The 11,835-nt window shown below is 35.8% G+C and overlaps 1 protein-coding gene and 1 long non-coding RNA gene across 2 annotated transcripts; one reads left to right on the top strand and one right to left on the bottom strand.

Annotated features, from left to right (window-relative positions):
- The first annotated feature begins 303 nt into the window (after positions 1 to 303).
- Positions 304 to 783, top strand: LOC147794905 (uncharacterized). The gene is made up of 2 exons (XR_015411700.1): positions 304 to 388; positions 491 to 783. It is a non-coding gene; the product is annotated as an uncharacterized LOC147794905 (long non-coding RNA).
- A 5,287-nt stretch (positions 784 to 6,070) lies between these two features.
- On the bottom strand, positions 6,071 to 11,278 carry LOC111811604 (Zinc finger (CCCH-type) family protein / RNA recognition motif (RRM)-containing protein). The gene is made up of 9 exons (XM_087117859.1): positions 11,118 to 11,278; positions 10,151 to 10,905; positions 9,498 to 9,668; positions 8,635 to 8,820; positions 8,474 to 8,553; positions 7,357 to 7,596; positions 7,150 to 7,267; positions 6,585 to 6,746; positions 6,071 to 6,498 (listed from the first exon to the last, which is right to left on the bottom strand). Exons 2-9 carry the CDS (start codon positions 10,897 to 10,899, stop codon positions 6,426 to 6,428), a joined length of 1,779 nt encoding a protein of 592 aa, XP_086973985.1. The 5' UTR covers positions 10,900 to 10,905; positions 11,118 to 11,278; the 3' UTR covers positions 6,071 to 6,425.
- Between the last annotated feature and the right edge of the window lie 557 nt (positions 11,279 to 11,835).

Raw genomic sequence — 11,835 nt, 5'->3', positions numbered from 1 at the left:
TCTCTTGTTCATGCGATTTTGACCTAAGTTCATGACGGTTCCTTCACCAAAGTTGAAGCTCTTGTTCCTACAAACACAATGGTTCAAGAATTGTACGTTATTATTCCATAAACAAGGATAAGTTTGTGTTAAATTACCTCTCATAAAAAGTATATGTTTTAAGAGTTCCAATAATTGACGTAATTTCCATATAGAATTGTCCAATAAAATACTAAAAATGATTGAATTTCTATGTTTGTAAATCACAAATCTGCCCATAAATACAAGCTCTACAATCACAAATGAAATAACCAAGAGATAAATTATCTATATCATTCCTTTATCAATCTCTAAGAGATGGCCAAGTTTCGAGTTCGCTCCTCATTGTTCCTTGTTCTTCTTTTCTCATGTTTGTTCATCAGATATAGTCTATTTTAGTCTTCAAATTATTAGATATCTCTATTTTGATCTAATTTTTTTATTATTATTATTGTTTATCAAATTTTTGCAGTGGCGTTGATGGTACCTCAAGCAGCCTTTTCAGTAGATTGTGTTGATAAGTTGTATGAAGGATGTCTGCCTGAAGACTGCAAGCAGAAGTGTCTAGAAAAGCATCCTGGATCAACATCTCAGTGCGTGGCTGCCCCTCCCGTTCCTTTTACCTACCTTTGCTATTGCTCCTACCCTTGCACTAACAACTGAGTGTTTTAATCCTATCATATGATGGAAATGTAATAAAATGATTGGGTGACTTTTCCTTCCTTGAACCCACACTTATCATGATATATTAAAGTTTCTGGCTGAGATGTCAAATTGTTTTATTTATTTAAGGTTCATACAAATAAGGAATAATAATAATAATAATAATAATAATAATAATAATAATAATAATAATAATAATAATAATAATTAATAATAAAATAATAAAAAATAATAATTTTTTCTAAACTACTCTCCACTTACCCTCCTTCCTCTCTATCTCTCCTCAACCAACCCCTCACTCAAAATCCCAAATCAGGTGGTGCATATGTAGTTCCTCGTAAATAAATAAAAAAATACCAATAACCAGCTTTACCGATAGAGGGAGAAATTTAATCGGAAAGATCTTAATTTGTTATTACTGTAAGTCATATTTCATATATTTTTTTTATTTATTCAATCATGTTACAAGAAATCACGTCATAATCAGATTTTCTTTTCCTTTATCTAATTATTCAAAATGAAATGTCTTATTCTCTGCCCAGTTATTTAGATTTTAGTTAGTATGTTAAGTTATAGGAAATAACTAGAATTAATGAGGCCAATATCTATCAACAGAAAAAAAAAAAAAAAAAAAGGAAGACAGTAAGTAAATACATATTTGGTGAAAAACAGATGGAATACATAGAGAAAAGAAGGAGAGATATGGAATTGATTATCTCTGTAATTTATTGTGAACATAATTAAAATAAAAAGATAAAGGGAAACACACCTACTAGGAAAGAAAATATATGGTAAATGTTAAAAGAGTTTTTAAATGCACCACATGAAAATGAAATTATAATAAACATTTAAGACTATATTCATGCAAAGCCTGTTCGCATAATGTTTATTACATGGACCAATGTAAATTTGAGAAATAATTCTATAGAAATTCGAACTTGAAACTAATGTATGAACTCACATGTAGGTTGACTTGGATTTCAAAGGATAGAATCAAACTTTCACTAAGGATAAATTTGTGACAACAACTTAAGCTAATCAATAAAATGGTCTTACTAATAGGCTAAAAATTGTATGAATTATGATGATGTATGAACTGTTTTGTACAATGTCATGTTAGTATGTGACCATATATGAGTTATGATGATGTATGAGTTGTATCGTATGATATCGTATACTGGTATATGATGATGTATGAGTTCTATCGTATGATATCGTATACTGGTGTATGATGATGTATGAGTTATGATAATGTGTGAGTTATGATACTTGATGATGTGCGTAGTATATATATATTTCGATGAATGACGTACTTGATATGCTTGATGCACTTTATGGCAATATGATGAGTGTGATGATTGCGTGACGTTTACCTTAATACGATGATGGTTTCCATATTGAGCATGCTATATGATGATGAGTGTCATATTGCATCATGTCATTAGATTGATATAGGACACAACCTAAGAGCATGAAAACGATATTAATACAAATATCCACATGTGTTACCTAGAGTAACAAAGAGATGATACTAGAGGGTTGTGTCAGAAGAGACATTATGATGGATTTAGAGGGACCTCATGTAGATTGTATGTTCATAAGCATAGGGCTACTTCCCCTAGAGATGATGAGTGCGGACGCGCACCGTATGATGATGAGTGCAAATGCGCACAGATGAGGGTGTTCATGAGGCGCATGACACTATGGGGTTCCGTTGACCTCTAGACTTCGCTACAGATTAGCTTGACTAGAGGGTCCAAGGGGTGTGCGAGTGCCGTGGGGATTCACACTCACACGTGTGAGTCGTGTGTAGGGAAGTACTACACATTCAATTTGTCCGAGACTGGAGACTACCCATATTATGTTAGAGATAGATCCCTAAATCATGATTGTATGTGTTTGCATTTGCATGACCATTATAGTGGGGTCACTTACTAAGTATTCTTCGAAATACTCAGGCCGTGTGCCACATCATTTTTTCAGGTAAAGGCAAGGCGCATTTGTATGGAGGACGGCGACATTGCAAACTGAGACTATGCACTTGCATAGTGTGGATTCATATTTAAATTTCTAGGTTTATGTTAGAATAGGCTATTATGCATTTCATCGTTTTAAATTAGTTTGTACTGCTCCTATCTTCCCTAAATTTCAGTATTTCATATTTAAACACCTAATACTATGACTATGTTTTCCAGAGATGAAGTTGTTTTAAGCGTTTTTCGAAGTTTACGTTTATAAATGATATTTATGAAAGAGTTGTATTTTAGTATTATAGATGAGAATGAGACGTTAGTAGCAACTTGATGTAGAAATTTAGGGTCGTTACATCAACTCATCACCAACATCAATTACAAACATTAAATATTCTTAATTTTTTTTAAGAGTTGAGTTGGATGGTAAATCTATTTGCAAGTTGACTCCTCAAAAAAAAATATCGACCTACAAACCAAACCAAACTATATTTTCGATTTTTAAAAGATTTAACCCAACTCAAACAACAATAAAATCTAACTCAATCCAATTTTATGATTTGAGTGGGATAATTTAGATGGATCCGTTCATGAGTTATATGAACACATTTTCTAAATAAAAACTTAATATTTAAATTTGAATTCCATAGTTACTTGAATGTAAGAATGGAATTCTAACAACTTTGGATCAGAAATGTATTCCAGGCAGCATTGCAAGCTCAGTCCTCCCATCGTTATGATGCAATAAATTCTACACTTTTTGCAACTGTTGAAAGATATTATTGAAACAAAAACATAATTTAAGAGTACTTTTACTAATTGTGTAATGTTTTATGCACCAAAAAACTTAGAGATCAAAATTATTCATGTTAACACTCAAAAAAACAAGTCAATCCTTCATATAATCATAGCAACTCCGTTAAACTATTGGAATGACTTTTCTTCATCTCCTCTTGACTGTCAATCTTTTCCGTTTAGTTCTCATCCCAATCGAGGACACTAACATTTTACTAGAATAGTGCACTTTGGTCCAAAAAAGACCTATTATCATTTATATTTACTAGTTGTAGCCGAACAACAAACTGTCATCTTGCAAGTCCTAAACTTGTAAAGAGTGGTTATTGTCGTTCTCTGAGTCAGAAAAATACCAAGTCCATTTCTTTGGGGGCAACATTACGTTGCATTCCCAACGTCAATGGAAACCACATAAAAATTAAAGAATATTGAGTCAAATAACTTACCATATAACGCCTCTTGAAGGCATTCTCGACATAACACTGATACCGTACATGTTCTGCTTGTATTTCACTTGAAACCATTCATCTTTCAGAGACTATCCTCTGATTCTTCGTGATATTCCAAACTCATGTTGTTGTGAGTTTGAACAATGTAATGGATCAAGATCAACTCGGAAACCAGCTTCCTTTGCTGATATGGAGAGCTTGTGCAAAAAAGAATATTCCATGATCCTATGACATGGTAAGTGCCGTAAATAGATCTCTAATTAAATCTTACCCGTATTATGTATTCCAAACCATCATAAGTTCCGTAAAAATAAACCTATAATCTACTATATCTACAAGAATTGTAAAAACTATAACTCTAAGCCCTACTCTAATATTATCGGTGCAATTGATACCAAATTTGGTGAGTATGAACGGATTTGACTCCAAAGTCCATGTTCAAATTTCCTCCAAAATCTTGAATTTCGAGGTTAAGGCCCGGGGCCTTACCTGGACCTTCAACAAGCTTATCTTTGACACTCATTGTCTACTTGTGGCCCTTGTCTTGTTTATGTCTCATCTTCTCTTCAATGTCCACGGGTGTGTTAGATGATGTACCGTCCTCCTCGATCACATCATGACACTCGTCTAGATCCTAGTGTAGCCGGATGAACGCCACTTGAATGTCGTCGTTTCATTTTTCGCAACGTAAGGGTCACAACCTACTCTCTTCGTAGTAAGGTTGTGATACTTGTCTACACACCATCATTAATAAATAAAATAAAATAAATAAAAAATAATAATAAAAAAAAAATTAATAATAGTGTATAGAAATATACTTATTCACCCGTGTGCTAATGATCGTAAACAGAGTGAAATTATATCAAGACAGTCATCTCAAGCTAGTTCTCTTTGCTACTTCTCCGATCTAGTTTTCATTTTTAGTCTCGAATAAGTAATTTGATTATCATGTTAGTACAGTGAGTTAAAAGAAGTTTGAAAGAGATACTATAATGTAAAGTTTGTTTTGGACGTAGTCGCGTTCAAACACAGAAATTTTGGTTATAAATTTTTTTAATTCAAATAACCTTATTAAATAATGAACTCAATTTCATTTAAAGTTGGGTTGGTTTGGTTGTTCTAACTAGGTGTGTACATGGTTCGGGTCGGGTTGGGTTGAGGGATTTTTTTGAACCAACCCAAAAGTTTGGGTTGGTTGGATTGGTAACCCAACCCAACCCAACCCGAAAATTTTCACAACTCAACCCAACTCAACCCGAAAATTTTCGAGTTGGGTTCGGGTTATTCCAAACTGAGAAGAGAAGTAGTGGAGAAGTCAGACGAGAAACACAGAGCGTGGAAGTTCGAGAGAAATGAAACGAAAAGTCGAGCGAAGAGACGGTCGGCGACGACGTCAACAAAGTCGAGTGGAGAAATGGGAGCTGAGAAAAGAGTCTAACAAAGAAATAAAGAGGTGACCAGCGAACTAGAGCGACGTCCGAGATGAGAACGACCTCAAGTAAAAGATGAACCATTAAGATGAGCATGGGAACAATGAGATAGATGAGGAGGGTGAAAGTATGCATCTTAAATTGAGAGACAATTATAATAATTAATCGGAATTGAAGGAGAGGGAGGGAGGAAGTCTGCACGTTGAACAGTGCAGTGCATGTACGCCGTGCCAACACGACTGATGGGCTGCGTGGGCTTGGGCTTTTTATGGTTTTCGGGTTGGGTCGGGTTGTCCCAATAATTTAAAATTTGAACCCGAGCCCAACCCAAACCTTATAATTCGGGTTGGGTTCTCGAGTTGGCGGGTTGAGTGTACACCCCTAATTTCAACTATTTATTCAACATTTTATTTTTCAATTGAACTCTATTAATTCAAAGTCTTTCCGACATTAGTTCTCGGGATGCTCGTGAAAACATTCTCCCTAAATTTTTCTCATTTTTCTACCTAGTGTTTCATCTTTTACTTTAATTTTACTCCCTCTTACTTTACATTAACCACAAAATTAATTAACAACCGTACACATTGTGAGACATTGTTATAATTAACAAACAAGTCAGTCCTGTTCAAATCAAATTTTGTAAACAATCTCGAACCGTCTCAAATCTAACCTTTAATTTTTTTTTTTTTTTTTTTTTTTTTTTTTTTTTTTTTTTTTTGTTATTGGAGAGATAAATTAAATATAATTAGAGATAATAAACATGAATTAATAATTTCAAAATATTACAATTACTAATATCAAATTTACCAATATTTCTAATATCATCCAATTTTATCATTAACACTTCTCATATACAAAGATGACTGAATTTTGACCATGTTGGCTTATGAATTCACCTTGTAAGATTAATAATTTACATTGGTAAGAGAATTACAGTGCCCAAACACTCAAAACTTCAGGTCAATCAATGTCTCTGTCTCTTTTTACTGTTATTTTAAATGCTATTCCTGTGGTAATTTCTTAGATCCTTCGTACTGTGGGCTCTCTTAAGACACTTAAGGGAAGAGAAATGAAGAACGTAGAAGAACTTACATGATCAGCTAAATCCCGACTCGACATGTCGGTCCGCCCGTGCTAGCATACAACCCGATGGCTCCATGGCCAGAAGGGTACCTGAAAATTGATGTACTAATCTCAGTATCTGTAAGAAATGGTAGCTTAGAATATCATAAGCCTCAAGACATGGAAAAGTGGCCTACTGGCAGTTGAAGGATTTGAAGGGTGCGCCGAGGTTTGATGTCGAAGCGAAGGATGAAGCTGCAGAATGATTGTCGGTTGAGGCATCCGATTCGTCGACCTCGATGCCACTTGGCGTGTACGATGCCGTGGCGAAGGGACTGTCAGGGAGATTATGCTCCAAACTGCAACAAAACAATAATGAGTTTTTAAAAAACGGTGTTTGTAACCGTCCAAGCTCACCGCTACTGGCCGATATTGTTCTCTTGGTCTTTCCCTTTCGAGTTTTCCCTCAAGGTTTTTAAAACACGTCTGTTAGGGGGAGATTTTCACACCCTTATAAAGAATGTTTCGTTCTCCTCCCCAACCGATGCAGGATCTTACAATCTACCCACCTTCAAGACTCAGCATCCTAGCTGGCACTCATTTCTCTCTCCAATTGACATGGGATCCGTCTTTTTTTAGTTTTTAAGCTCAAATTTTGAAAACGTTTTCAAAAGTGCTTAAAAAGACAAAGAAACACATCAAGTGTCGAAACAAAGAACATAAAATGATCATCAACAACCACTAGATAGAACCTTATAGTACCTAGTTTCTTGCAAGTCGGTTTCCTTGTCATTGCTACTATCACTATCAGCTGTCGAATTTGAATTGATCATCACTCGTGGCTCAAGGTGAACCTCAGGTAAGCGGTTCGAGCCATTCTCTACAAACAACAAGAGGATTATCGAGCTAGAACGAACACCGACTAGTGATAATCAAACATGACAATGCAACAAAGAGAACATTATGTACCTTGGAGGAGTTGTGAGCTGGTTGGAATTGAATGGAAAAGAAGGGCTTGATTGAAGGGATTAGGAGTGTTAGTAGGGGAAGGAATTGGGCTGCAAATTGGAAGAGGAGTTTGCTGATGGTGAGGCTTTTTAACATCAGAAAGTTGCAAACTCATTACTCTTAAAGCTTGAAGCTCAAGAGCTTGTTCCTCTAGTTTCCTCCTCCATAGCATGTCTTGAGTGTTGTAAAACATTCTTGCTCCTATATTACAAAACAAAACAAGTTATCAACGTGTTTTCGCTCGTGATTGTGCGTGCAAGGACTCGGGAAACTCAAGGCTCGTGCAAGGACTCAGAATAACAGATACTAATACAAGACACAAATACAACACGTCTAGTTCCTATGTGTTTGGTATGACTACTAAACCTAACGAATGTTCGATTTTGACTTTATACAACTCATACCAGACACATACCTATCGTGACAATAAGTGACTAATACGTGTCAATGGGTATTAGAGTGTTCGAGTGTCCAACACATGTCGAACAAGGATATGCTAGCCAAACTGAAGTGTTTGTGCTTCTTAATGTTAGGAATACGGATCTCCACAATGGTATGATATTGTCCACTTTGAGCCATAAGCTCTTATGGCTTTACTCTGGGCTTCCCAAAAAGCCTCATACCAATCGAAATAGTATTTCTTATTATAAACCCATGATCATTCCCTAAATTAGTCGACGTGGGACTTTCATCCAACACCTCCCCTCGAATAAAGTACACCATTTGTTCGATACTTTAGTCACTTTTTGACTATACCTTCGAGGCTCACAATACTTTGTTCGACATTTGAGGATTCTAATGACATGGCTAAGTTTAGGGCATGGCTATGATACTATGATATTGTCCACTTTGAGCATAAGCTCTCATGGGTTTGCTTTGGGCTTCCCAAAATGCCTCGTACCAATGGAGATAGTATTCCTTGATTATAAACTCATGATCATTCCCTAAATTAGCCGACGTGGGACTTTCATCCAACACATAATATAAGACAATTATATAACCGTGCAAACATTTGGTTGAAACAGGGAATTTATGAACCTTTATACTCGAGCGGTCGGTTCAAGAATCGGATGCTTACCGAGATGGAGATCGTGAAGGTCTCTAGAATCGAGACCAGTTGGTGAAGAGAAATCTCCCCTATCCAATTGTTGTTGTTTCCTAATTATGGTTTAAGTTAGCCATGGAAGAAGGATTTCAGGGAAAGAACAAAACCAGAATAAGGAAAGGAAAGAACAAAACCTGAACTTGTCAGGGACTTTGCCCTTCTCCTTATAAGGCTTAACAAGAACACGAGAATCACAGACAAAGTGAGGGTTGCCCTTAGCCAGGATAAGCTTAACCGTATCTGCGTACACGAAAGTCACAAAGCCAAACATCCTCTTCTGCTGATATGGGATTCTTACGTCGTGAACTGGTCCATAAATGCTGCATAATTACATAAACAACCCTCCAATTAAATGTTGAATAATTTTTATAGTTTAAATCTTAGAAATAATTTCTTTTATGGAATATTCATAAAATTTATACCCATTTGATAACAATAATAAAATAAATTAATTTATAGCTAAATTATTAATAAAAATAAAATACTAAATTAATAAAAACACCCCTAAACTGAGCTTTCAAAAAAAATTTCGTACTCAAAAAATTTCTTATGGTTAGTTTTGGATCGAAATCGTTAATATTTTGTTTCAAAAATACCCTCGTACTTCTAAAAATGTTTAAAAAATACCATTAATACCCTTGAATTTTTTTAAAAAACTTCAAAATACCTTTTTTTTTTTTTACTTTTTTTTTTATTTTAAAAATTCTATTACCGATAGTATCACATTTAAAAAATATTCATAATAGTCTATGTTTTTAAATTTTTATAATTATTTATTACTGTCAAAATAACTTTAAAAAATTAAAAAATATTTTAGATAAAAGTAAAAAGTCAGTTGGTATTTTTATTAATTTAAAAAGATTAAATAAGTAAAAAAAATAAAAATAAAAATAAAAATAAAAAATTCAACCCAAACCAAACACTTGAGCTGTTTCAGACCAGTCCGATGATTACTTGAAACCATAAATCCAATCATTACAAAGCTACAAATTAGCACCTGAAATATTTGGACACATCCTCCTCTTTGAAACTGCTGTCTGCTGGAAATGTCAAATATATTTGTCTGGCTGCCGGATTCCCCATTCCTCCGCCGCAAAAATCCGTTCTTTCCAGCCGGAATCTCCCTGTGTTGCCTGATTCCTCCGCCATGGATAACCCCACCGCCGCTCTGCATACATTTTCACACCACAAAAACAAAATCCTTTCCATTTCATGTCTAAGCTCTTTACACAATAGAAATAATGAACACACACGTTACTAGCACATAATTGCTAGACTGTTACAAATGATATCAGAGCTAGACACTAGAGATGTGACAACGAGGACACTGAACCACCAAGGGAGGTGGATTGTAGGATCTCACACGATTGGAGACGGGAACGATCTTATAAGGGTGTGGAAACAAGTAATCGACAAATCTGAGTGAGTTTTATCTAGAACATATTCGACTATTGAAGCTTAAGCTTAAGTTCGTGTTTTAGTTCAATATGTAAGAATATAGATTCAAACTTTGGATTAGGTCTACAAAGATTAAGAAACGTTTCGGTACACGTGCTACAAAGATTAATGCTAAATAAGTAAATAAATTGATTGAAATTGAAGAATCAAATTCTAATTTAGCTAAAAAGAACAAAAGAATTGATAAGATACCTTCGCATTTCGTTTTGCTGTTGTTGAAGAAGCAAATCAGACGCCGCCGTCGGCGAATATGGAAAAAAGTTACCGTTACTATTAGCAGAACAACCCATTCCCAATCTCTGCGGCAAACCCGATTTCGACCGGAGAAGAAGACTATCAGAACAGTGGTCCACCATTTCCGCCCTTCCACCGCCGCCATCAGCCATCAAACTCACTTCACCGCCGCCGGAGTGAAAAAACCTACACCCACTTCCATTCTTACAAAACCCTCTCGCATAATACAAACACGGCCGCCATCCAAGCCCCAACCCTGATTCCTCAGCCCAATTACCCCCGCCGTACAGCACATCGCCGTCGGTCGGACTGGCTGGGAAATCCGCCGGATTAGTGTAAAAGAAATCTGGGTTTTCATTTACAGAGCCGTCGGTGAGGAAACAGAGGTGATCTTGAATCTGAAACTCATCAACAAAATCAGCTCCTCCATCTGGGTGATTTGAAAAGTTTGGATTTGGGATTGGAATCGAAAGAGGTGGGAGATTGATTCTGGGTCTTGAAGAACAAGAAGATGGGTTCAAGTTCAGCTCTGTTTTGGCCTTGAGAATCAAAGAATGGATTAGAGATTCAGGGCCAAAAGCTAATCGGATCATTTCTTTTTCGCCATGATCTTGAAGGAGGAGGAGGCCCATGATTTTCGAGGCATTTTCAGGGTCGAGATTTTGAACCCTTGAGAACACGATTCTTGTAGCTTCATAATCATCCATAATCAGCTGAGAAAAACCAAAAAAAAAAAAAAAACAAGAACAAGAACAAGAACAGAGGTGTTCTAGCATTAAGCTTCAAACCCACAAATACTTCATAAAACAATCATAAGAACAAAATTTGTTTATCTTTCACTAAAACCCAGAAGAAATCATGCATTGAGGTTGGGTTTCCACCATGAAAAAACCCATAACAGAGGAAGAACAGAGGAAGAAAGTACCTTGGTTTTGGAGGAGGAAGAGGAATCAGAGGTTCATTTGGGGTTGGAAATGGGTAGAATAATGGGAGTCAAAGGGAATGAGTGAAGAAAAAGGGGAAGGAGTAAGAGAGTAATGGCGCTGCGTTTCTTATTGGGAGACGAGCTAGTGGGCATGGCCACACCAACAGTACCTGCCTTTTTATCAAGCTCCCCCCATTGCCCATGTGAACACAAGGATTGGTGAAACAAGGCCACACACCCACCCACACACACACACACACACAAGTGCTTTTGGCTGTGTGGGATGGGACAGGGGATGCTGACTATGAATCTTGTTTTTTTATTCGCTTCAACCCGACATTGTCTTATTTGAATTTTTAAAACGCATCTGTTAGTAACAAGTTTCCATACTTTTATAAATAATGTTTCGTTCTCCTCTATAAAAACTCTGAAATTTGGTGGTATGTGAGTAGAACCAAACACATACTGAAAGAACTATAAGCAACACGAACATGTCGTGAAGATGCAAGAAAATGTTAGGGTCATTAAGTAAGGCATATAGATAACAGGATCAGGTCGTAGGGGTATAGAAGAATGTAAGGATCATCAAGTGTTTGAAGTCGATGATTCAATTCATCACATAGCAATTATTGTACGGAAAAAAGTGGTTTCACAATATATGAAAATTAAAAAAAAAAAAAAAATTAGGGTTTTTTTTTTTTTTTTTTAATTTTAAGAA

Source organism: Cucurbita pepo, chromosome 1 (assembly GCF_057944985.1).
Source record: "Cucurbita pepo subsp. pepo isolate OVF chromosome 1, ASM5794498v1, whole genome shotgun sequence".
NCBI lineage: Eukaryota > Viridiplantae > Streptophyta > Magnoliopsida > Cucurbitales > Cucurbitaceae > Cucurbita > Cucurbita pepo.
The sequence above is the reverse complement of the archived record's forward strand: the minus strand, read 5'-3'. Positions and strand labels throughout refer to the sequence as shown.

Excerpts from the sequence above, each read along its gene's own strand:
- LOC111811604 (XM_087117859.1), bottom strand. The coding sequence starts at position 10,899 with ATGGATGATTATGAAGCTACAAGAATCGTGTTCTCAAGGGTTCAAAAT. Across the intron at positions 9,669-10,150 it reads CAGCAAAACGAAATGCGAAG|AGCGGCGGTGGGGTTATCCA; the intron begins GTATCTTATCAA and ends AAATGTATGCAG. Across the intron at positions 7,268-7,356 it reads CAGCTCACAACTCCTCCAAG|AGAATGGCTCGAACCGCTTA; the intron begins GTACATAATGTT and ends TGTTGTTTGTAG.